The sequence below is a fragment of the Parus major genome, chromosome 2 (assembly GCF_001522545.3).
Source record: "Parus major isolate Abel chromosome 2, Parus_major1.1, whole genome shotgun sequence".
NCBI classification, from domain to species: Eukaryota; Metazoa; Chordata; class Aves; order Passeriformes; family Paridae; genus Parus; species Parus major.
The window spans coordinates 111,398,355-111,423,847 of NC_031769.1; the positions used below are offsets into that span (position 1 = coordinate 111,398,355).

A 25,493-nucleotide genomic window follows, 5' to 3' on the forward strand; every position below is an offset into this window, starting at 1 on the left:
AGGATTTGATAATGGAAAACAGGAATTTTGCTACTATGAAAAGAATTTATTTATGCCTTTGTAACATTCATGTCATGCCGATTTAACCTTTGTCTTTAAAAGTTTATATTTCTCTCTTTTCCTTGTGCGCTTTCATACATAGACACACATGTAGGTTATCACTGATTTGTCAAGCTGTACTTTGTCAAGTGGTAAACCTATAATTTAGTTTCTCTATTACTCATCTCTTAAATTCAGCATCTAATAGTTTTGTTGCTATTTATCAATGGCCTGCTTGTTGTCATGGAACACTGATTCAGCTGTCAAGGTTATTTGGTAATCCAAGGCTCATAAAACAGGAGGAGCTCTTTTTGTTATGAGCCCAAAGCCAATACATAGTTGGGTTTTTTTCCCAGTTTTAACTGTGCTTAAATCTTATGGATAAGAAATCATGTTTGTATTATCTAGAGTGAGCAAAGTTTTTATTATATCTTTTTTAATCATGTTTCAGTTGCCAAAACCAGTCTTGTTTTTATCATAGTGTATTATCATAGAGTGAGTCAAGAGGCAAAAATCTAAGACATTTAGGACCTGGCTGTATATACTGAAAAAACCCCCAAGATAAATCTTTCATAGATATTTTATACCTAAATATATTTTGGGGGAATTTAATAGGTCTTTCCTTTATTTCTTTTCAGATTACATCTTGCAGACACCGTTAGTATACAGGCAGTACTGTCCTTTGGTCCCCACCACAAAACAATGTCTCAGAAGAAAGATAGAGGTTTTCAGCAGTCCCAAACACATAAAGCTATTCTTAAAAACTGGCCTTGCTTGTTTTTTGGTGGTTTTTTGGGATTTTTTTTGTTGTTTGTTTTTGTTTTGCTTTTTGGGTTGTTTTTTTGAGGTCTTTTTTGTTTGTTTTTTTGAGTTTTTGGTGTTTTTTTTTGTTTTGGGGGTTTTTTTGAGGGTTTTTTTTGGGAGTTTTGTTTTTTTTGGGGGGGGGTTTCGTTTGTTTGGTTTGTTTGGTTTGTTTTTTTGTTGGATTTTTTTGTGGGTTTTTTTTGTAATTGGTTCATCTAAGTGATGTGTTTGTCAAGCCTTCAACCCGACCTTTAACCATGTTGTATCCAGCAAGGATTTGTTGTAGTTAATCTGCTGGCAAGCCTTCCAGACCTCTGAGGATTTTTTCTTATTCACAATAATCTGCAGATTAGCAAAGCATGAAAACAGAGCAAAGAATTGCCATAGTGGGTAAAATTAGGGGTAGATTCAGCCTGAAAACTGGTGTTTAATAATGCTTGTAATGGATGCCATGTAAAATAATGAGACCAGAACACATCACATCTCACATATAGTTCCTAGATTCAAGAGAGAAAATAAAGGCCTTTAAATATCAAGGCACATTTATTTTCTACTGATATGTAAGGATAGCATACCTTATGTGAGTTTGTGCAACAAAACTTAGTGGAACTTTTTAGTTGTGCAGAAAATTATTTTATATTCGTAACATGAATTGGATTTTGACTGTTTTCCTAACACTGAATTACAATTAAAGGAGACAGCATCTTCTGATGTGCAGAAGCATTTAACTTCATACTAGCATTTACACAGAGAAGGTTAGTCTAACTACTCCTTAATCATATTGTGCTGAAGAGATTGACAGATGCTTTAAACCCTGATTAGGTTTTTTTCTTTTCCCGAACTTTCAGATGCCCTAAGACAATGCAGTCAAATACTACATTTTCCTTATAAGAGGGAAGAGCTGGTATTTGAAAATTCAGGGACACTTGCCACTCAAAGATGAAGAAGTACAAGTGTCCTTTCTTCTAAGAATGTTAAAAAGCATAAATATCTAAGAGGAAGATAAATTTTGAACATCTCCCCATCTTAGTATCCCTTTTTATATCAATTTGTTCTCTAAAAAACAGATGAATTGGATTCTGTCTAATTCTTTAGCACAAGGGCTTCATAGGGTTTAGTCTAGAGCTGTGAAAATACTTGGTCACCTAAAATCACAGAAAAATTTTGAGTTCCTCATAAACAGATGATGTTTAGGAAAATTTACTAGCACTGGATACAGGAAGATCTGCTCCTGGGATGGATTGCATGTCAGTTCAAATTACATTGCTGATATAATTTACATCAACCATCAATGACAGAGGTTCATGAAAGGATCTGTAATGTCAGAGTTCAGAAAAGAGTGCTGGTAGTCTCATCACTGCAATTGGAAACCTAAACAGGTGTTGCTAATTACAGTAGCTTCAGATGGACAACAGAGGTTGGGAAGGAAGGTGGAGTGTTACTATGACTCAGTGGTTTGTCCTGAGATTAAAACAGATTTATGTTCCACTTTCTTAATTAGCTCTCATTGTTTGTGAAGAGTGTATGTAAATCTCGTAGCTCAGTGACAGTGAAAGTGTTGTCAGCTCAGATTGCTCTAAATGTGATAACAGACAGAAAGATAGTATTAACAGTTTCAGGAAGTCAGAATCTCCACAAAAAGTCTGGAAATCCACATCACCAGTTGGGTCTGCAAAAATTTTTCCACAGCTGAGGCCTAGGGTGGTGTTTTTAATGCCATGAACTTAATTACTGAATATTAAATAATTCACAAAATCTAACTGTATACAAAATCAAATCCTATCTTCAGAAAGCTAGATACAAGTGACTTAGATTAGTCACAGATTACATATATATAATATATATATATGTTAAAAATTATATATATTTGAATGCTTTCTAAAAGAAAGAAAGAAAGCGAAACAGAAAAGAAAGAAAAGAAAGAAAGAAAAACAAAAGTATCACTTTGGATCATGGATACTAAAATATAAAATTTACAAGGCTTATAGACACTTGGAAAAAATTATAACTAAACAGCAATTCTGCTTGCTCTATCCCACTCTAAAATCCATATATTTGCTGGATTCAAAAATGAAGAAAATTCTTACAAAGACTATAAAGAAAATTACTTGTGTAATAAAGAAGGATTTCTTGACCCATCACTTTTATTTTTTTAAGAAAGATACTTAATGAGATGCTCTTCATAAGTGAGAATGCCAGTTAAGAAAAGGCTGCAATGATTTCAACCCATTTGTGTACCCTTCAGCTCTCAATCTCAGAAGGATTTGTTTTTCAATACCTCCTCATTTGTCTGCTGTATAGATTAATAAGCATGTTTATTCATTACATTAGGATTTCTACTGTACTGTATTCTGATGTTCCATCCTGCAATGAATTTTGCAATTCCAAACATTTTTCTACTCAATGGGATATGAAACTATGCTTACAGAAGTTTTGTATGTCCATGAATTTATCCCTGAATAGTGGAATATGCTGGAGCAAGGGATAAAGAAATCACCATTCTACCAACTTAAAATAAGTAAAAGTAAGATTTGTGAACTGTCAGGTGATAGAAAATTTCAAATGTCCAGAAACAATAGTTTGATTTGCAAGTTGTAGGTAGCCACACATCAACTACTCAAAGAACTTCAAGGGGTAAGACTGTGACTGGCAGCTGAGAAAATTGCCATCAAGGTTTGGGCTAAAATTCATCAGCAGTCTAAGACCAAGTTAAATCAGAAAACAAGTGTTTTCTTTCAAACTATTTTATATAATTTTTACAAATGTTAAAAATATCCAAACATTATGCAAACAAAAACTTGTGGATTTTTGTTAAAATATTAAAGAAGGACATTTGTTAACTCAGGTGTGAGATTATACAGATGAAATTTCAAGTACTAGTCCTGGAAAGGACCACTGAGTTCTCATCATTGACAAGAAGTTAAACACATATTTATCCCAATTGCTCATCTGGAACCAGAGTTATTTGCATTAATGGTTTCTTCTATTTTATAGATTTAAATAATCTTGTGCTACAAGATTATTTCCAATAATTTATAACATTTGAACTCCATGATTTTTTGTATTGTATTTTACTGATTCAGACTAGGAGATGAAAAAACCTTCAAAAGTGTTCCAGCTACCAATTCCTCAAAAATACATTTGTGAAAAAATTCATCAAGTAAAAACCATTTTCTTCCTTCAATATTTTAAAACATTAAAATGTTAAGAATATAAACCAATAAAATGTATTGAAAAATACTGTTCTCCATTTGGACAGAGAGAATTGGTTGCAATGAAGCTTACAACTGGGATGACTTACTCCAATGGTAATTAAAGAAAATCTGACTCTTTCTCATTTTTAAATGTCACATACAACACAAAAAAAAAATTCATGCCATCCCTTTGTAACTCACACACTTGGCTCACATGTTGCATCTGTGAAAGAGACAGAGGCTGTTCCTCTGCCCCCTAACAACCATCCCAGGGTTAAAGCACTTTCTACAACTATGGAAGTTTATTGCAATGCTCTTCTTTTTAAAATGCCAGGGCTGTGAGAAGTTCAGTCCAGGGCTGGACCAAGATGAAAGGAATGGACATGAGATATAGACGGGAAAAAGATAAAAGGAAAATTTGTATTTATGAACACTAATATAGAGAAAAACAAGACCAGTAACTTGGGAGTATTAAATGTCTTCTATATACACAGATTGAAGGTTTAGCTAGAAAAAAAGGAGCAGAACTAGACAGATGATAATGCGGAGAAAATATGGTATCATAACTGAAAGATGGCTGGAGCAAGATATTAAAAGATGTATTTTATTTTAAAAAGAGAGATAAGAAAAGCAAAGGAACTGTCATAGCCTTGTTGGTAAAAGAGGATTTATTAGACCCCATAAGAAGAGGCTGGGGAGAAATGGGTAGTGATGTTGAGTCATTTTATACTGAGCTTGGAGATGTTTCAGGCAGTAAACTAAATGTTACAGGCCACCTGACCAAAAGGGACAACTGGGCTGTGAAATGATTGAGCAAACGTGAAGACGCACGTAAAAAGAATAGAGCAATGGTAAGTCAACAGTAAATAAGAGAAAGACATGCAGTTATGGTGAAATTTACCCATGCCTCAAGTTCATGCCTCAGAGGACAAAAATTTCAGGCTGCAAGAGGTTCATGAAATGTCTTTTTATTTTTCTTTTTAAATATATTTTTATTTTTTATTAAACTCCACAGAGGAAATTCAACTCAGAGGAAGATAACAGAGATTTAACTTATCTGATTTTCTTGTTTTCAGTTAACAAGCCTGTAGGATAATAAGGACATTCAGATCATATGAAAAATACTGCATATAAACCCTCAATTTGAAATTGAAATTGAAATACTATGTCAATGAAAAGGATGACTTCAGAGTGTCATTCCATAAATCAAGAACTTAACATGGTTAAAGTTGTATGGCTGGACCTTTTTCTAACAGGTAAGTTCTTTTTAGTAAGAGCCAGTTTAGAGAAAATTTAGTTTTTAATCTGTGGAGCTCAAGAAGTTCTTAAATTCAGTAATATGAATGAATGCCCAAGATCTGGGCCAAATCCAGCCTCCCTAGCCTCTTTTTCATTTACTCACTCAATCTGTCCAGGTTCAGTAGGTCAATAAATTCCAGTGGGACCCAGGCCAAGAATTTGGCTTAGAATGGATTAAGTTTCCAGGCAAATCTACAGATCATCCACACAACCTATGCATCCAGAAAGCCTTGCACATGAGTGGTCAGCCTGCTAGTGCCAGTAAAGGCTTTAATAAAAAGCATATTGGTAACCACAGTCTGGTTAAAGAAGAAGTAAAGAAGATCAGCTTTGTGGGTTGTTTTTTTTTGCCAACAGAGAATGTGACTGTAAGCAACTCATTGTGAGCAGCCAGTACCTCCCTTTAATGTAGCAGGAGGTCCCATGGCTGCATTCTTTCCCTCTCCTTGCTGTCTCCAGGCTGTACACAGTCTGGTCCTGCTCACTTTTGCTTGGCTGAATCAACCCCTTGACATCAGTCAGAGGCAGCAATTCAGCTAGCCATAATATTTAACTCATGATTGATATATATGAGGCAGAAGTTATGGGTTGGCGTTTCCATCTCTATACGGCTCGTGGTCATCTAGAGGGAAAAGATCAGCCATAAGAGGAAAACGAACATTTGGGGCTGTAATGTTCTGATGCATTCTGTCATGTAGCAGAAGGCATGAAGGCATATGCAACCCTAAATTTCTGTGTAGGTTTGGGAGGATAGCATTTACTATGTGCCCATAAGCACAGAAGTTGTGATGGGGAAGACAAGGACCCATGTAATATATTAAATAACATAAAAATTTTAGTCCAAGGCAGGGAGTATTCTAAGATACAACTAGCTCTCAGATAAAACCTGAAAATAGCTATCTCAATCTAGAAGCCACAAAAAAGTGATGTGGATTTGACATATATTGTGAAAAACCTCTTACAGAAAAACATAAATTGAAACTAAATTATAATTACCCTTTTTAATATTAAATGGAGGCTTTAAGTAAAAAAAATCCTAAAACCATAATCAAATATAATAACAAAGAGAAAAGAGACACTGAGACTGTGGATTTTGGCTGGAAATCAACATAGTAGACATCAAAAGAGGCCTATAATATGCTAGAAATATATCTAATGAAGTTGTTGTTAAACAGAGCTGTAAATGTCACCTATAAAGCAAATGCACATAAAGTATCAACTAAAGCAAGCTAAAATAGAAATCTGAACATGAAACACTGTCTCTAAAAGTTCTAAATAAATCCAACAAGAAAAGGTAGAGGTCACAGTACACAGATCAAAAGGTCTGGACATGTACAGGAATTAAGCAAATTATTAATCATAATTAACACCTCCTACCGCAGTTGTCTCAAAAGAATTATGAGGTACAGTTCTTATTTCAACCATCTTAGTGGTTATTCAGAACATTTCATTGAATATTTAAGCCAAAGAACTGTAAACCCCAAGGTTACCTGCAAAATGTTAAAAGTCATTACTTGTGGCCACCCAGAACAGTGTTATCATTTATTGAAGCAGAATGGCAGTTCTTATTACCTTATTGCTTTACATTCAAAGATTGACATTTTAGTAAGAGGGAAAAAATTATCTGATCTTCTCCATACACAAGTTGCAAACATTTTATGTAAGCTTTAACCTGCTCACATGAATGTTGAAAGAAGAAAACTTGAAGTGGAAATGTTTGAATTTTGACTTTCTGTGTTTATTTGTTGTTAACTGTTGTCTTGTTTACTGGTTTAACAGTACTGAAAGAATGACTTGGTTATGAAATATGGAAGCACCTGGTACTACAAAAAAGTCAAAAAGCCCAAGGCCCATTAACTCATTCTAACTCTATGAAAAGGAGGAAAAGAAACAAGATGGAGAGGCAATGTGAAGGGACAGGAGGGATGACAGCTCTGCAGATTTCACAATTTGATTGTGAATTAAAATTAAAAGGCATCTGGGAGATGAATGAGGAAACAAGGGAGGAACTTAGACGTGACAGACTATAAACTTGATTGTCATTACAATTTTCATTAATGCTTCTTTTTTTTAGCAATGATGACTATATTGACAGGATATAATAATAAGGGTAGGTGAGTTCTAACACTATTTTTTGTCACTACCATGACTGTGACTACATACTGTGACTATATACTTACCTTTACCTTGCAGTAAATGGCACCACATAGTGATTGTTCAGTTTTTATGTTTGACTGTTCAATGTTTTCTATCAAACATCAACTACAAAATCATTGTTACTTAGTGTAAAACATAGATTTCAAGAGATTATTTGAGAGTAAGGTCGAGCACACCAGATAAAGTTCCTTAGGAACCTAACAATGTTGTCAGAAAAGAATAGTAAATTAACAAGATTTAATGGGAGTTTAAGAAACCATGATTCATAATAACCTGACAGACATGCTTGTACCAGAAATCATGGAGTAAGAGACAGAGGTTAATATTTTCAGCACCCCATAACCATTTCAATTTCTACAATGGCTAGGGCAGGGAGGAAGTTCCTTTTCCAAGCTAAAGAGCAAGCAGCATATACTCTAACTCATTCTGTTAACAGATCTTGGGAATAGCTACTCTTGAGATTAATGTCCATTGTTTAATTGAAGATCAGTTATCAATAGAAACAGCATGATACAGCTCTTTGACTCAGGTGAAATGCTTAATCCAATATTTCATGTAGAAATATTTAAATGCCAAGGTGGCACAGCTCTGCCCGAAGCCAGTTACCTTAGTGTGGAGTACTCGGGAGGAGAGCTGGAAGTGTATGCTGTCAGCATCCAATCTTCAGTTGCAAAAAAAGACTTTCTGTGAAGCTCAGATATGTCTGGCAGTAGCTATAACTATTGACCATCTTCATTTAACATTTACTACTAAGTCTGTTTGAATTCAGAGATACAATTTGTTTCAGCAAAGCGCATTAAGGACTGAGAGGGTCCCATACTCTCTGCCAGTGGGAGACAGATGAGACACCAGGAAATGCAAAAGTCCACCTCAGTTTCTGTTCCAAATGTGCTTATTCAGGATTATGTCAAATGTGCTTTTCCACAGCAGTTTCCAGAAAATCAGTCTCTGACCAACTCCTGTGGAAACAGAAGCCAAGCCCAAGGGACAAACCTGACAGCTTTTCCAGATGCCAGCTAGGAACAGATTTCTCAGTCTCTGTCTCATTTCTAAACAGTGCTATGGGATAACACCAATGTGAAGGTGATAGCTACACAAATCAACCATAATCTCAATTCTTACTGAGGAACACCTTGGAGCCTTTTTGTGTGATATTTCTTCATGTGTTCACTTCTTCTATCATCTGAGTATCACTTTCACCTCCTTCTCCAGTCATCTGCCATACTACTGCTTTCTTTTCACACAAATACTTCTTAAAAACCTGCTTACTTTATGAAGTTCAGAAAAAGAGTTGCCAATCATTCCTTTCTAAATGCAGCTAGACATGAGCAGGCCTTTTCTTTCATGCCATGATCTTTTCCTGACTGGCCAAATTCCCCTCTATATACCAAACTTTCTACCTTCATTCTATTACTGTGAAACAGAGCTCAGTTATAATTGAATGCATGTAATGTAATGGGTCTTAAAGAAAACCTGGAAAATATTTAGCAATGTATACAATAAAGAATTGCTACTTCAGTTAGTGAAGTACAAGACATGCTTTCTGGCATGTCGTCATATACTTGTATACAACAATATATTAATGTACCTCTTAAAATGTTACAGGTAAAAATGTAAGGAATACATTTTAGTAACACGGACTTTCTGAGATACTTTAGTTCAGTTGCTTTGCTGGTTTCTCACCCTCCTAATCAATAGACAGCAGCAAAAGGTTGAATTGTTCAGCTACTACTTCCAACAAGGAGACACCCAGAGAGGTCTGCTCTGTTAGTCCTCTCTCTGCTAAAGTATTTGAGGTACTCATAACTCTGTACATACACAATGAACAGTTTAACTTCCCTGAATATCTAAAATGTCTCGCAACACCTGGAACAAGAGTTCCAGATTAACAAAAAAGTAAATTTTTTACTTTTGAAGAAATGATGCAACAGTGCAGAAAGCAAGGGGAAGTGTAATATTCCCACCAAACGACAATGCTATTCTCCATGATTTGACTCTTGTGGAGTCTACATTAATCATCAGTGACAGAAGCCCAAAATACTTGGTTTCACCTGTTTCTAACTCTGAAAAGGTATCCCTTCTATTCAGATATGGATTTTGCCAAATGGATCTATTCTTTTGCAATCCTGTGCTTGGATCAATCCAATTTGCTCTTCCTTGGTCTGACCCAGATGCCACTCCATAACCTACAGATGGTTCATTGTACTGTATCCCATCTGTTAAATAAAACACAGTAATGAGAATACATCACTCCAATATTCCTCACTTTACTTTGGTTTCCATTCTAATCCTGAACACAGCTGAAGGTCCCGGTCCTTTCAGTGGTCCATGACAAAATTGTCTAAGAGAAGACCTCTTCATTCTGCTTCTTACACAAGATGGATACAACCAAGCTTCTATGCCCAAAAGGTGTCAGATTTAAACTCAAATGTATGGAACAGAGATCTCCCGGCTTCAGCACTCTCTTCTACTGCACATTGTTGCTTGCTATGTTTAGATTGTGATAAAAAGACTCATCTTTTCTTAAGGTAGCTTAGTTACCAAGGAAAACACCACAGCAGTAAATTCCTAAATAAAAAATTAAATCATGTTGTTAATAACTAAATTATCAAGATTTCAAGGAGAAACAGTTTTGTTTTGAAAGACTTATTAAGTACGGCATACTATGCTTCAATATGCTACTACAGCACATACAGTAGATATTGTTAAAATAACCCTAATAAATTTGAATTAATAACACAGAAATGTTAATTGTGTTCATGTATAAAGAAAATTATTTACGTTTTACTGGAAGTTTGGATTCCTTAGGGCATATAGTTATATGAAATAAGTGCAGGTTTGACACAAAAATCGTTGTGTATACCTGAAAGAAAAGTGCTCTCTGAAAAGTCGGTGCAGTGCAAGAGGATTTTTAATTATTTTATTAAGAGAAAAAAAAATCTAAAACCCAGCGTATCTCTTATGATAATGCTTTTCTAAAAATATTTTTTTTTTATGCAGAAAGGAGGTCCTATTTTGCAGAAGATGGATGTTAACAACATTAGCCAGTTTTCTTAGTGAAATCTTGGCTTTCTTGAAATCAAGAGGTTTTTTTGGCATTGAATTCTATTAAGCAAGATTTCAATGCCTGAAATTTAGAAGAGAGAATTTTTTATGTTTTATTGAGTCTAATCGGTGATTGCAACTCTTTGTTTTGCTTTTCATTTATTTTATTGTCTACTTTTGTGAAACATGAGTTACAGAATAAGAAAAGGCTAACAAATGCTCTAGAACCAATCAATGTTATGAAATTAATAATAACACAAAATGAGCATGTAAGCTTATGTAGTGTCTTTCATGTAGAAGTATCCCAAGGCACTTCGTAACAGAAACTCAATAAGGAGTGCAAAAGTGCTTTGTCAGATAGGATAAGCCAGGGGAAAAGGGGAAATTAATTAAACATGGATTTAAATTTCTCAGCCAACACAGCATTTAGAACCTTGGTCAGAAAAGACCGTGGTTCCAATATCTGTATCCAGGGAACACAACAGACTATTTCAGTCTTTAATTCTTGAGGAATGTTCCATAGTTTTCCTACAATATTATGGGTATGACTAACAGGAATGAAGTCTGGTGGCTGCATTTCCAAAAAGCAGTCCCTGTCCCTCTCCCTCTAATTTTTCATGGACAAGCAGATTCATGAAAGTTGATCGCCTGACTTGTGTGCCAGTCACTTGACTGTGGAGATACCCAATATGGAATTTGATACAGCAGAAATTATAAATACCAGGTTAAGGTCTGGATAATGCTTTTCTGAGCTCACTGTTTTAAACCAATGTATGTTTCCTTATGGAGGTAATCCACATCCCTGACACAGTGATCTGCTACACAGCAGTTCCTAGGACAGCAAGTATTTCACAGGGAAAAATAAAGTTGCTTGGGAAAAACTATAGCAATCGATAATACATAAATCACAGCTTCCCTGATGTTGCAGAAACTTGCACATCCTCTATTTTTCAAACATTTTTCTCTTAGGAACACATGGACCATCCCTTTTTTTGGATGGCTGCCTCTTCGGATTAATGCATCCTTCTGGTGCATAAATTAGTGATGCACAGAGGAAAAAAGGAGAAGCACTAAATCTCAGGAAACTGAAGCCATACAAAAAAATGAGATTCACAGTAGAGCTGAATGAGTGACTCACCATGAATAATTTATCCAAAAAGTTAGCCTACACTTCTGTTCATGGAGTAGCTATAAGAAGCTTATAATTTCCTCAGTTTTATTATAAAACAAAACCTTAAAATATTGTATGTCTTCACTGCAAATAACTTCCTGTAAATATTGCATGCCCTATTTTAATAGATAGGGCATTTTTAGTTGATCAAATAAATCACATGATGATGTGATTCTGTTCCCTAGATGGATGAACCCACAAACACATATTTTCGATGCCTGCTGTGATTAAGCAAGCATCTTGTGATGGAAAGTGAGTGTAGGGAAAATAAGTTAATTTACAAAAACTCTAAAGATTTTTAAGTATTTATATTGAAGCTGTAATGAATTGTAATTCTGATTAACAACTCTAGGAATTTGCAGGTACCTCTAAATATTTTCTTTCTTGAAGATTTGGTACAGAATAATCTGCCAGTCTTTCCAGAGTTTAGTCTAAACTTTTGGGGCATCTATTAGGATTTGGTACACACATAGGTAGATTAGTTATGTTGAAATTTTACTAGAATATTTGCAGTCTGAAATATCCTTGTGTAATTTTTGAGTGGACAGACATTCTTCATGCAAGTTTGAGAAATACTCCCTGCAACTTCCATAAACTATGAAACTTCAACAAATACTTAAAGAAGAATGAGCCATTAGTGCATCTAGAATTTACAGGAGTATATAGATTGGTTTTATAAAAGTCACCTAGTAAAATATATTAATATATCTTATAATATTCATATATTGAAATACTATAATACGTACTACAGGAAAAAGAAGAATACTGAAGATCTGAAGATTCACCAGAAATTAGTTTGTTTTGTGCCCTGCCACAGGCTGAAAATAAGGACAACATACCAGAATCGTCGCCACTTCACATTACTTTTGATTATGCTTGCATAATAAACATTTTGCTTTAGTTTTTCTATATCTAAAAACTGAATCTGCAAAAATTATCCTTCTCAGATCCGTGCTAAAGCTTTACAAAATACAAATTGCTCGATTCTTTATTTTATAGCAGCAGCAGTGGTATAAATTTGTCAATATAATAAGAAAATAAAACTGAAAAAATAAAAAACGTAAGTTCTTACCTGAGCTCTTGAGCTATAGAGTCCACTTGAACTGTTAATAAAAGCAGGAAAGAATTAATTAATTTACACTTCCGGACTTGTGCTTTCTGCAGCCTTGCACCTGACTATCTGTAATGACAGAGGAGTGGCTATCAAAACACAGGTGGTTGTTTCATGCTAACCACAGGATTGTAGCTACTAGTGACAAATGCTAAATGAACATGTAATTCTCACAGTTATTTTAGGATGCATAAAACCTGGAGTATGATGTTCACTGGAAAAATAAGGAAAATAAAAAAAAAAAATTAAAATATAGTAAAAGCAAAGACCCTTGTTTTTTCTGAAAATAGAATTAAAAATCTCTTATTTTTCAGAATTTAAAATCAGTTTGGGATTTACAAAGGCTGGTGTTTACAAATTCCTGCCCACACAAGAGTGTACAGCATACTGACAAGGCCAACAGGTGTCTCTAAGGATTACTCATATTGCAGAGGCAACTTTTGTTGTTTCCACTTCTGGGAAAAGTGTTCTTGATATATTCATTAATTGTTATAAGAGTGTATGCCCATGTGTAAAAACATGGGGGAAAAAAATCCACAAGTTTTAAAATTGTGTTATTAGCCTTTTGAGTGAAAGGGTATGAAATCCCTATTAATTACAACTAAAGTTTGCTATGCCAGCCAAACTGTTTCAATTCACAGTCCTGACCAACAAGGACATGCTGTAATGCTGAGGTGTGAATTACTTCCCTATTCAGCAACCGTCCAAGTTGTCTGTTCTTTTGAAATATATATATGAATTTTATATTAATTTCAGTGATCACCATTGAGGGTTGCATCAAAGTTTTGGTATGATAATGATTATATTTTTTGAAAAATTTGTCCCTATATATCCCTTTATCTGCAGTCAGCCTGTGGTACTTCAATGTCTTTCCCTGAGTGAAGTCTAGCGCTTTTTGTCCCTTTGATCATTTGAAAATAGAGAAGTAATTCCAAACCACTCTAATTTTTCATTCTGACCATAACTTGAATCTGAAGGCACAGTGTTAAAAATTCAAATTAGTGAGTTGTGACAACAAATAGAAGTAGTCTGTTTTGCACAATCCTGAGAATGCACAATTGTCATTAAAATCAGAGTGAAGGGTGGGTGCTTTTTGTCTCTGAAAATAGTCATAAGCAAAAATGTTCACAAGGTAGGCAAACCTTTGACGTTTATTTTTAAGTATATCCATTTTTCACTTGTTAACAAGATTCACAAAAAGTGTTATGAATTAATATAAAAAGTTATTTTCCTGGAAGGGCTGTACTGCTAGTCAATCATATTCTCCAGATGTTGAGATCATTAAGGACCCGTTTATCTCTCAGTACTGCATTTCCATCTGTTCCTTACAAAAAGAGAGTAATATCTGGGAAATACAACTATGTCATAACTTTGCAGGTGAAACATGAGCACCAATACTTCAAACCAAAGGACAAGGTTCTCTTCTGCCACATACACCTACAGCTTTTGATTAAAGAAGATTTACTTCTGGACCACTTACACAACTATTTTATAGATAATTAATGGCAATAGACAGAAAAACATTCAGGTGGATGAGACAAAGTTTTGATATACTAATTTTAAAGCATCCATTCAATCTTGTCAACTCTACTCACTGTGGAAAATAAGTTTGGGTTTTTTTGCTTTTTTGCTTTTTTGCTTTTTGGTTGGTTTTGGGGTTGTTTTTCGTTTGTTTGTTTTTGGGGGTTTTTTTGGTGCTTATTTGTTTGGAATTTTTTTTTTAATAATAAAAAGGGTAACCTTTATTTTCTCTGAAAAATAACTCAAAGGAAATAGCATCAGTAGACTTTTTTTTAGCTAGTAACATCATTGTGCCTCTTAATGCCAGCAGTCTGTGTCCTGCCTTGATTGAAAAAGCAGCTGTAAGGAAGCTATAGAGTCTCTCACTGCACATTAAGGACTGTGCACAGGAACTATGATATTTCATGGTGATCTGGGCCCAGGGTTGTGGAGCGTGCTTGCTAACTCACCCTTGGTTCCTTTGGAGCGTGTGCGCAGCTTTTTATTTTCCCCATCTGCATCCATCTGTAATATTAACACAAGGTCTTTAATTCATACCTTTTGCCATTGAGAAAAAAAATACTCCAATGCTTTTTTTTTTTTCACATTTCCAAAGGCTAGACAGTAATAGAAAAAAAAGAATAATCATGCCTTATTAATCTTGTCAAAGAGATAAAAAGCCATCTGTGAATATCTAGTAAATACCTAGGAGATACCTTTAATGATGCAGATTTGTTTAATAAAGTGATGGTTATGAGTGACTCTGTAAGGTTTAATGATGAGGTCTACAGGTGTTAGCTGAAGGCATAAGGTTAGAAAGAGTAATGCTGCATGAGTGCTGCTTTCAGCATCCACCTCCTGAAATAAAAGATCCCAGAACGCTGCCGTGACTACAGGAACTCTGCATTTTTAATGTGACTGAGGCGTAGCTCTATAGCTATGTTGGAACCTGCATTTGTGACAACTTCATCCTTAAAACATTAAACCTTCTTGCTTGACATTGCATAGCCACACATATACAGCTTTGAAATTCTTCAACACTTAATCAACTACTTTTTAAAGAAGTTTTGTTTAGAGACAGTGAGTTACAGATCTATTTTGGGAGAATACAGTGTCCAGATTTGTATTTTACATTGAAAGAAACCAAACCCAAACAATCAAAAATCCCAGACCACCCCCACTCAGAAGTCAGCTGCTGTCATAAGTTTTCGAACTGAAATAAGAGAGTCCTCTCAAGATCAGCTGTTCTCACTACACTTTTGGCTACATCTAAACCCAAACTGGAAATATGCACCTTCTGGTCTTGGATGTGGCCCAGACACATAATTATAGGGGCAGGTTTTCAATCCATGGATTTTATTGCAAACCCCTGAAATTCAAAGGGATTAAGATTTCATGTTGTGCTGTGGAGAACTGCAGTGACATATAGCAGATTGTACAACAGTACAATTTTGACCATGTCCAGGGAGGCAAACTCCTTTCTAAAAGTATCACTTTTTACATAAGAAAGACTCTATCACCAGGAATTTTGTCTAAGCAAAATGTTGGGAACTATGGAATTTTTCTTCTGTCTCTGAGGGAACCTTGTTATCTGTCTTTGCTTGAATCTCGGTTTCCCTGTTTGTAAAATGGTGATGATCAAATATACTCTAGACAAAGCAACTCCCATGGGCTTCTGCAGATCAGTTTGCAGTCACCAGTGTCTGATTTATAAAACTGTGTTGGGTGATAGGTAGATGTGGAGAGCAGAAGTTGCCAGGCATCTCTCCCTGCAAAATGTCACAAGATTAATACTGATGTCAACAGAAAATCCTGTCTATTACTTCACTTTTTCTTTCTGAGGATCAGCTGAACTGCACTGAACTGAGGAAAGATGCAAGAGGTCCTGTTTGTGCCTTTTTCCATTTATAGACTTTGAAGATCTGAGTATGCTTTATTTTTAGCCCTATGTGACTCAGATTACTGAGATGTTTTGAAGGTCTTATCTGAAAGAACATTGCAGAATATGACAAAATTGACCTGAGAATTAAAAAGAGTAAAGTCATCCTTTATAGAGAATAAAAAGCATTTCTCTAATTTCCTGGTGTTTATTTGTTTTTATATATGTTTGAACATTATAAGCAGCTATTGGAATCAAAATACATATTTGAAGGAGAGAACACAAACCTTTGAAAAAGATATTCATGGACTTGAAGAAGTGTAATTTTAGAACACAGGTTAGTGATGTCTGAAATGAAAATAGAAATCGGTGGAAATGCACATCAAAGCCAGATGATACCTTTTCTCTGTTTAAATTTACATCTGATATTGATTATTAGGAGGGAAAAACATGAGGGGCTTCTGTTTATGTAGTGGGGTTGATGGGAGCCTTTACTTGTTACTATCCTTAAAAGCTGGAGAATGAGTTTTTGCAATGTGACTGCAATGGTAATGGGAAACATGGCTCTGTTCTCTGATGCTGAGTTGTGATTGAAGGCACTGACCTGCCATAGACTTATAATAGGGGAGCAGGTGTGGCAATGATGGACTTTAATTTCCTTTAATAAACCTTTTATGTGCCACACTTTTACTGCCATTCTATGCTCTCCAAGGTCCTGCACATAATAGGTTCATTACTTTTGATTACTATAGTCTATTGAGACAAACAACTCCAGAACACACTATATATTATGTTCAGTTAAACCAATATAGACTATTTATCCACTGTGCATTATTTCACCTGCAACTCTACAGACAAAATTAACAACAGCTCCTGTAAGCTAAAACTATTAAAACCACTGGTACCCCTTTGTCATCATTTCATAATAAATACCACACCAATCACAGTGCTGCTCTTTTAATTATGAAACAAAAAAGTGCCCACTGCTTCTACTGAACAGCAGTTACTTTGGTTTAAACAGCAGGCTGCACTGTAATGAATATTTAAAAACTGCACAAAGAGTGAAAACCAATGATAAAATCAATGCAGGTGATTTTTCAATTGATTTTCTTTCCTTGTGAAAGTTTCAAACTATGAGATATCCTTTTATCAACTCAAACATAAAATTTGTAGGACAGTTTAGCCTGGTGCATATACATATCAAAATATGTATGTGTTGCATAAAAGACACCTCAACTTAAAAAATAGTTCTATGCATTAACTTGGAATACAAAACTAAGTGAATAAAACTGAAATTTCTTAACTGCATCAGCAATAAAACTCACTTGCTCAAAATTTAAATGTACTACCTTTGGAGTTTGGTAATTCTTTTAGAGACTGCCTGATAGTAAGTGAACTAAGTGTCTCGCTTCTGTTTTTTCTCTATATAGTGATAATTTTACATGAAATTACAGCAAGGGATGGTCAGCAAGAAGCGCTCAAGTTTTCAAATCACCCATGGAACATCAAAAAGATTAAATTCTGAGAAATTCTAGCCAATATTTTTAGATGTAACTGTTATGAAGGTGTTAATTTGAGACATATATTGTTACTGCTATGACTGTTAAAGTTGGCTGGATTCAGGAAGGTGCTTCATGCTGCCAAAGCTGGGGAGTGGTCATCCTCCCTCCCACTACTTATGCTGTTGTGAGTCAAGAATCCATGAGGGGTAAATAGAATGGTCATGTCTGCACAAAATCCTCACACAATACCTCAGTGCTAATTTTTTTTAGACATCAGGACCATGGGGATAATAAAATGTTCTCCAGGAAAATTTTATTGGGGGTTATAGCCCCATAATTTTTAAGAGCAAGTTTTACAAAAATAATGGCAAGTGAATAGTGGAACTAAGTCCACTTAATATTTGTGTTTTATAGCTAGTTTCTCTGATTAGATGGATTTTAAACTCATCTAAACATTTTCTTTTCAAAATTAGTTGAAGCTAGCTAATGGACTCTAAAGGAATTAGTGGGAAATAAACAAGGACAGAGGTGCAGCAGCTCTGCAGTCCCAAGTCGTTAAGCAAGTAGGCTAAGAAATAAATACATTCTGCTTCAGTTACACTGCATTTCTGTGATCTCAAAATTTACTGAAGATATTGATGTTGAATTATTTTCTGAATACACGTTCCAACGAATCCTCCGAGGTTTATGAACGCCTTCTGTCTGACTTAGTGAATTTCATTCTGATCCTTCCTCCACTTTTCCTTCAATGTTGATTGAGATATAAGTCTAAGTCAAAAACTAGAGCATAGAAAACTGACTGGAGTCACTGACAATACCCCAAATTCTGCTTGGCTGGAACTGTAACAATTTGCTATTTAACTGCTACATGGTATTCATATTTCTCCAGATTAATTTACTGCTGCAATAGCAGCAATCATACTTTCAGGGCAAACTATTTCAGAGTTCCTGGCTGCAGGAACCAAATGGTACTTCTTTTGTTTGTACCATCCCGCTGCAGTTAACAGGCTCGAGAGCAGCACCTGGAAATACTTCCCTGAGTGAGAGAATCAGGATTTGGCTCCGAGTTTGGTTTTCTGTGTGCCTGGAATCTGTCTGTGCACATGTGCATGTACTGATGTTATAATAGGATCCAAGAATATGACTAACAGCTGAAAATAGGGCATGTACAATGAATTATAATAATGATAATAATAATAATAGCAACTATTTCAGTTTACAAGCACATTTTTAAATTTGAATTTCAGAAACTAAATTGACACTACTATCTAGGTTGGATAGTTTTACAGCACAATACTATGAAATAAACTATGACTTAGGGAAGCCAGTGCTGCTGACATAGGTAAAAATTAAATGCATCTTCTGGAAAGAACTCATGTAAGAGTTCTTTGTAATTTCCATTGTAATTTTCATACAAGCATGACTTTTCCAGAGTGGGCTTCAGACTGCTGGGGTTTCAGTCTGTTTCCTTTTGCAAAACTAGCTAAAGAAATAGAAATTGCCAGTTTATCTAAAGAGTATAAGCTTTATCATTGCACTGTGGGTTTCCAAGTTAAAGTTATACCTGATTTTCAAAATTAAATTTGGGGAATCATTTCACTAAGACAAGCTTTATCTGATTTTGAGAGGTCTGGAAAAATAATAACTTTTCTTTACTATTTTTAATTTATTAATTACATAATTTGGTATTGAGATAAAAGCTATATCAGTCACAAGCTTAGGGAACTCAGTCAGAAGAAAAAAACCTCTCTGATTTTTAAAGCACACAAATCATTTCTCAAGTCTCCAACACAAGCCAAAAACTTCAAAGCTGGAGTCCGATTCTGCTAAGGACAATGGACAGGACTGTGCTATACTGTCCCAAGGTGACACAACACTGTGTGCTTTTCCCTGCAGTAAATAATACCCTCAGAGTAAGATTTTCAGTGGTTTTCATACTCATATTTTGATATTTCTTTTCAGGAACTCATGTAAGATTCTACCACATAAAAGGAGAATAAAGTCATAGAGGAACAATTTTTAAAATAAATCTGAAAATAAGATTTCCTATAGCCCGTCCAGAAGAGTAGAGCACTATTTCTCTGTATGTGTATATGTGTGCTGAATATTTCTCTTAGTCTACAATAATATTTTTAACATGAAGTTGTAACCTCACACTGACGGTGAGAAGTATAGTGAGTGAAAGAAATGCTAAGAACACATATAACAGCTTCTAGACAAAGTTATATATTTTCATTGCTGGCAGTAAAATTATCCAAAATCCAAATCCAAATATTTTAGGAACACTGCTTGTAATGTGGTTAAAATTTTTTCTTTTTTTTTTTTTTTTAAATATATTAATGATCAGAAAGGAAAAATATTTAGAAATATGTTCCTAAAGCCTACCACTAAAATTATGCCTTGTTTAGCGATTTTGACTATTCTTAAATAAGGAGTCATTGCATCCTTATTTTTAAATTTTTGTTTTAGTTTCCTCAGTGTTGTGCCTGATTTCTCTAGGAAAAAGTTGAATGACATGGAAATAATTGGTTTAGCTGTATGAATTTCTCGGGAATTAAAATAAGTACATTTACTAAATGCAAACTTTAAAGCGTGTTTATAACACGTATAAATCATTAACAATTTGGCATTTTATAGTGTGATTGACTGGTGTATCTGGTTTTGAGAAGTAGATTTTTATTATATTGAATTCACTACTTGAAAATATGCAGAGACAAAATAAGCCTTAGATCAGAGGCAAGCTTGAATAGCTTTGTAATGAGGATGATTTATTTTGATTCTGACTTCTGATTTCTGAGTTGTCACTGCTGTTGTATACTTCATCCATGAAACTTTGCACAACTGGCAGTGCTGAATATAAACCAAAGCCATATGTTTATGTCCTTTTGCCAAACGACTACAGCAAATAGTTCTATTATTCCCTTGGGTAAGCAACATGTGCCAAGTATTTCTATTAGTCTTCTTTACCAAGGCTTTAGAGGGCAGAGTCACAGCTTCATGAAATTAAGGGGCAACTGCTAGTTTTTTAAATTCAGAGAAAAAATATACAATATATTACTTGAAATGCAGCTCAACTCAGGCTACTTTCTGGAGGTTTTTCTTCCTAGATTATTATTTTTTATGTAGTTCAAAGTCTTGTCACTATTTCCTGTGCTAGTAGATATTAAACAAGTTTTTTAGAAGAGTCAATATTAAAAGAAAAGCTTTGATGCTTTGAGATCTTTTTAAGTACACAAAAGTTCTAGCCCATCCAACTGCTATATAGTTACAAAAATCCCCAAACAATAAATCTTATACATATAGATATATATAAAAATCACTAATAAGTTATCAATAAAAGATTGAATTTTAGCATGCATTGTGAAATATATTCTCATTCCTAGAGTCATATAGATTCAAAGATACTTGCATTACTGACAGTATGTATGGCTAAAAGAGTGTAACTCACAAAATTAAGAACTAGAATTTCTTCATATTTACAAAAATTTTTACCTCCAACTTTTTAATACTGCTATACCTGACTGTTGAAGACTTTTCTTAAAACAACAGATATTAAGCAAGAAAAGTAGTCCTAATGTATGAGGCATGACACGTAGTATTCTACTATTAATATATAGTCATATTTCTGCTCAAATTAATTTTTGTAAATAAATTATCCCACCTTTGTGTGTTTCCAGGTGAAAATACGTGCAGATTCCAAAGGACCAAATTTGTCACACAGCCCAAGATGCCTTGCCTGATTTAACAGATAATCCTCAAATTCATTCTCTGGAAAAAGCAGACAAACAAAAACAAAAAACAACAAAAGAAAACAAAAGAACAGCTCTACTAAATAAAATATAGATAAAACAAGACACTCTTTAGATCAAATGGGTAAAAAAATCCAGGTGCAATATTTTCCTCAGCAGTTTTACAAATATAGGGTGTAAAGGCATCAGTGATGCCTCTAAAAGGCATAAAGAACAGGGTTTTTCTTTTTTTATAGTAGTTTCTTTATATCATTAATGCCCTTTTGATAGCTAATGAAATAGACCTGTCCTTAGAAAAGTTTTTTTTGTCTCGTGTGGACAAAAAAATCTACAGTTCTATACATAGAAATCCTTAGTCAAATGTTTTAAGTGAATCAGAACCCCTTTGACTGAGTGGGATGGTTCAGTTCATGATGTAAAATAAATGAGAAGCATTCTGAAATATTTTAAAAACAGAAGAAAACCTCTCCGTTATATATTTTCTGACTTCAAACACTAAAATTTAAAGTTTGGCATGCTGAGTGTTCTCAGTATAAGCCAAATTAAGGAAATCTTTGACATTTCTCCATTCTCAATTTTTATTCCTTTCTGTGACGGACTTTATGCTAAATCAACAGTGACAGCGAGGGAAGTAGAGCTGCAGAAGTTTACATCTAAGTATACAACACCGAGATCCTTGTTTTCAGAAATACTGAATATCCAGACCCTTACACATTAACTCTAGAACTTAAAGTTCTGGGCACTTGCAAGCAGGAAGAATCTGAGAATGAGCAGTTGAAAAGGGCAAGTTTAATTTAGGTTTTGCTCCTAACACAAGTGTTAAAGTTTTAAAACATTAAAATTTTGCTATCATTTGCGACTTCAGAGGTCTGTTTCACATATCATCCAGTGTATTTAGTAAAATACATCTATTCATTGAAGATATTCCAATTATGCCAAAGTTTGACAAACTTTAAGAACATTAAGTATTTCTTTAATGATAGCTAATGATGTTTTTTTTCAAAAAAATTTTAAATGTTACAATTCTGAAATTGGAAAAGCTCATTCTAAACAGATTCTCGGGGAAGCTACATTTCCTTGAGTGACTAATTTCTGCTTGTATCCCAATAGATAGGGAACTAGTTTCATCCCATCAAGAACTTTTAATTGTAACCAGTACACTTTTATCAAATAATGAAACAAGCAATAGATGTAAGATAATAAAGGAGAAAACCCAGAGCAAACCATCCTAACACCAAAAAAATTTTTTAATCCTTTTTTTAACCAACATGTTACTAGAAAGAGATGCTGTTTATCATCAAAGTCTTATTTTCATGTTATTCTATTTCATCATTCATTTAAAAAAACCCAAATCACAAAAGAAGTCTCAAAGCCTTCTACCTTCCTCTTCCTCTGTGTTCAAAACACACTAACCTAAAACCAAATACCTCTGAGAATAATTATAATGGTGAGCAAAGCTCTTTCTAATATCTTAAACTTAGCAGATTTTTTGTCTAAAATTCTAACAACTTAAGTATTTATTAACAATATAATTTTCCTTTATTTTCTCAAAGATTGCAAATAAAGATCTAAATCACATAAGGGAGTAGCTGCAAACCCTTTGAGTTCCCTAATGTCAAACTCATTAGCATCCGAATAACCACACAGCAGCACATCATCTGCACAATTGCAGTTTTTTACTACTTTTAATAGCGTTTCTCAAAGGGCTCATTTTCAACTTTCTTCAGTGGTTAGTTGGTTCTCTGGGGAAAAGGAGCTTCCTGACGCTCACAGCTTCCACTCAACAACCAGGCCGTTTGCTGTCAGAAGCATCAGCCCTCTGCCCTAACCCCATCTGCTGTCTCTCTCATCCTAAGGGACCGAGAGTTAAGACAGCACAGCTGAGATCCACTTGGAAAAGTGCACAAAGGACAAGGAAAAATATACAAAACTTTCCACATTTAGCTTTACATAATAAGCTAGTAGATTGAAATTCTTCCTTATAAGAAAAGGAGTTTGGACTGGGATGGGTCTGGGGGCAGGTTTTAAAATTGTAATGAAAAACTACATGCAACAGCATCAAAACACAGAAACTTGTGCCCCTCTGCTGTGTTTAAACACAGCAGAAGTTGCTGGTTAGTAAGTTTGAATGTGCTGGGTTTGATTTCTTTCACATAACAGGGTGCTGGCTGCCATTCAGCTGATTCGTGGGTGAGTACCCACATTTGAGGATATGGTGTTTCATAAAAAGTCTAATACACTGTCATGCATCTGTCATGCTATAAACAGGGTCTGCAGGATTATGCTGTGTCATGGGATGTGACATACCCTTTATGTAATATAAACTATGTGTCACCCCTGTCCACACTCCAAAAAGTAAATTGTATTTAAAATATGAATGTTGGGATCCGATAGTTCAGGTAGCAAAAAAGACTTGATGCTGATTTCACAGGAATATCAAGGCCTTATTCTGAATTTATTTAGTAAATGAGCTATAAAATTGCCATGGGCCAGATTTTGAGGTATTGTAAGAAGTGCAGAAATCCCCAATAACAACAGGAGAAAATAAGATGTCAGCCTCAAGAGCCCACAAAGAACATCTAACTAGGTTGTTGGTGGCTTTGATGATAAGATCATTTTTGATGGAAATGAGGCAGAGTTAACTTACTTATTTGTCAATCAAGTTTCTTTGGTGAGGTCACTCCCTTCAGGTCCACATGTATCTTCATTTGGCCCAATCTATTCATGGCTTGCATTAACTCATTTCTCTTTTTTAATCAAGAACTCAAAACAATTTACAGACCGTAAATTATGTGTACACTTCAACTGCCTATGTGTCTGAACAGTATTTTTTATTCTAGAAGGTGAAGCCTGCCTGTCTATAAAGAAAACCTTCACCCTTTTCAACCATCATCTCAATTCAACTAGAATAATAAACTATACAAACCCACAAAGATGGAATATATGAGTTGCTTGATTTGTCAGTGTAATTGTTCAGTGAAGTCACCTGGAGCCTTTGCAGTTCTTTCCTTGGTTTATAGCCATTTCCAGTGCAACATGATTTTGTACTGACTCTGAAGTGCCATCCTACTGAGATCCATGAGTCATACCAGGATACTGATGTGAATGACAGTTTAGGTCCTGATCCTCTACATCAGATGTGTGTGACAAATCCCTTCAAAGAACTATTTTTTTTGACCCATTGTCTGTGGGTAAAAGTCCACTCGTTCAGGTTAGATTACCAGAGCTCCTGATGATTTTAAAATGAGAAAAGACATATTGTACAAGCACAAAATTATCTCACCAGAAGTCTGAAGTTGTTTTCTCTATCAGAATTTCAATGCTCAAAGCTGTACTATATATGTGAAAGATCCCAAAAGCTTTTTTTAAGCGTAATACATTTCATTTCCAACAGATTAATTTGATTTTCTCCCATTTATCACATCACTGGTCAATATATTGCAAATGTGGTAATGAATAATGTCTTCAGTTTGTGATTTGTTAACTCAGAATAAAAGTAATATCTAAGGAAACAAAATCCAATGTGCTCACCATTATGATCCCTGAACATTTCTTGTGTTTCTACGGTGAATTCTCTTTCTACAGTGCTTCTCTTTTCTGTAGTGTTTCTACAGTGATTTCTCTTTCTCAAGACAAATTAATGCAGCATATTTAGCATTTGAGAAAATAATATGTGAATGAAAGCAAATAAATGAAGATATCTCGGTACTTCAGTCAGATCTTTATCCTGAGCAGTAAGAAGTCTGTGACTTTACACATTAAGTTCTGCACAAGCCTCAGGGAGACCCTGAAGTACATGTAAAATATTCAGCTCATGAGTAACAGAATATCATTTGGCCTACACCCTCCCTGCAAGAAATCTGTAGGACTCTACTTGAAAACATCTTTCTTTTTTTTTTTTCTTTTTTTTTTTTTTTTTTTCTGGTTTATAATTTGAGCTTCAGAAAGGAGTTTCCTTACAGCAGAGTACTCGTCTTTGCACTTGTTTCATTCAGCACAAATTACACAGGGAGCAGAATTATTGCTGTTTCAACAATCACATT

General features: G+C 34.7%; 1 protein-coding gene across 1 annotated transcript in view; it reads right to left on the bottom strand.

Moving 5' to 3' along the window:
* ST18 (ST18 C2H2C-type zinc finger transcription factor) overlaps positions 1-25,493 on the bottom strand; it is a 166,224-nt gene that overhangs the window by 51,321 nt on the left and 89,410 nt on the right. Inside the window, exons 3-5 of the mRNA XM_015617267.3 lie at positions 21,363-21,469; positions 14,791-14,845; positions 12,782-12,812 (exon numbers count right to left, since the gene is read on the bottom strand). Coding sequence (XP_015472753.1) covers positions 12,782-12,812; positions 14,791-14,845; positions 21,363-21,469 — 193 coding nt within the window. The remainder of the gene's footprint in view (positions 1-12,781; positions 12,813-14,790; positions 14,846-21,362; positions 21,470-25,493) is intronic.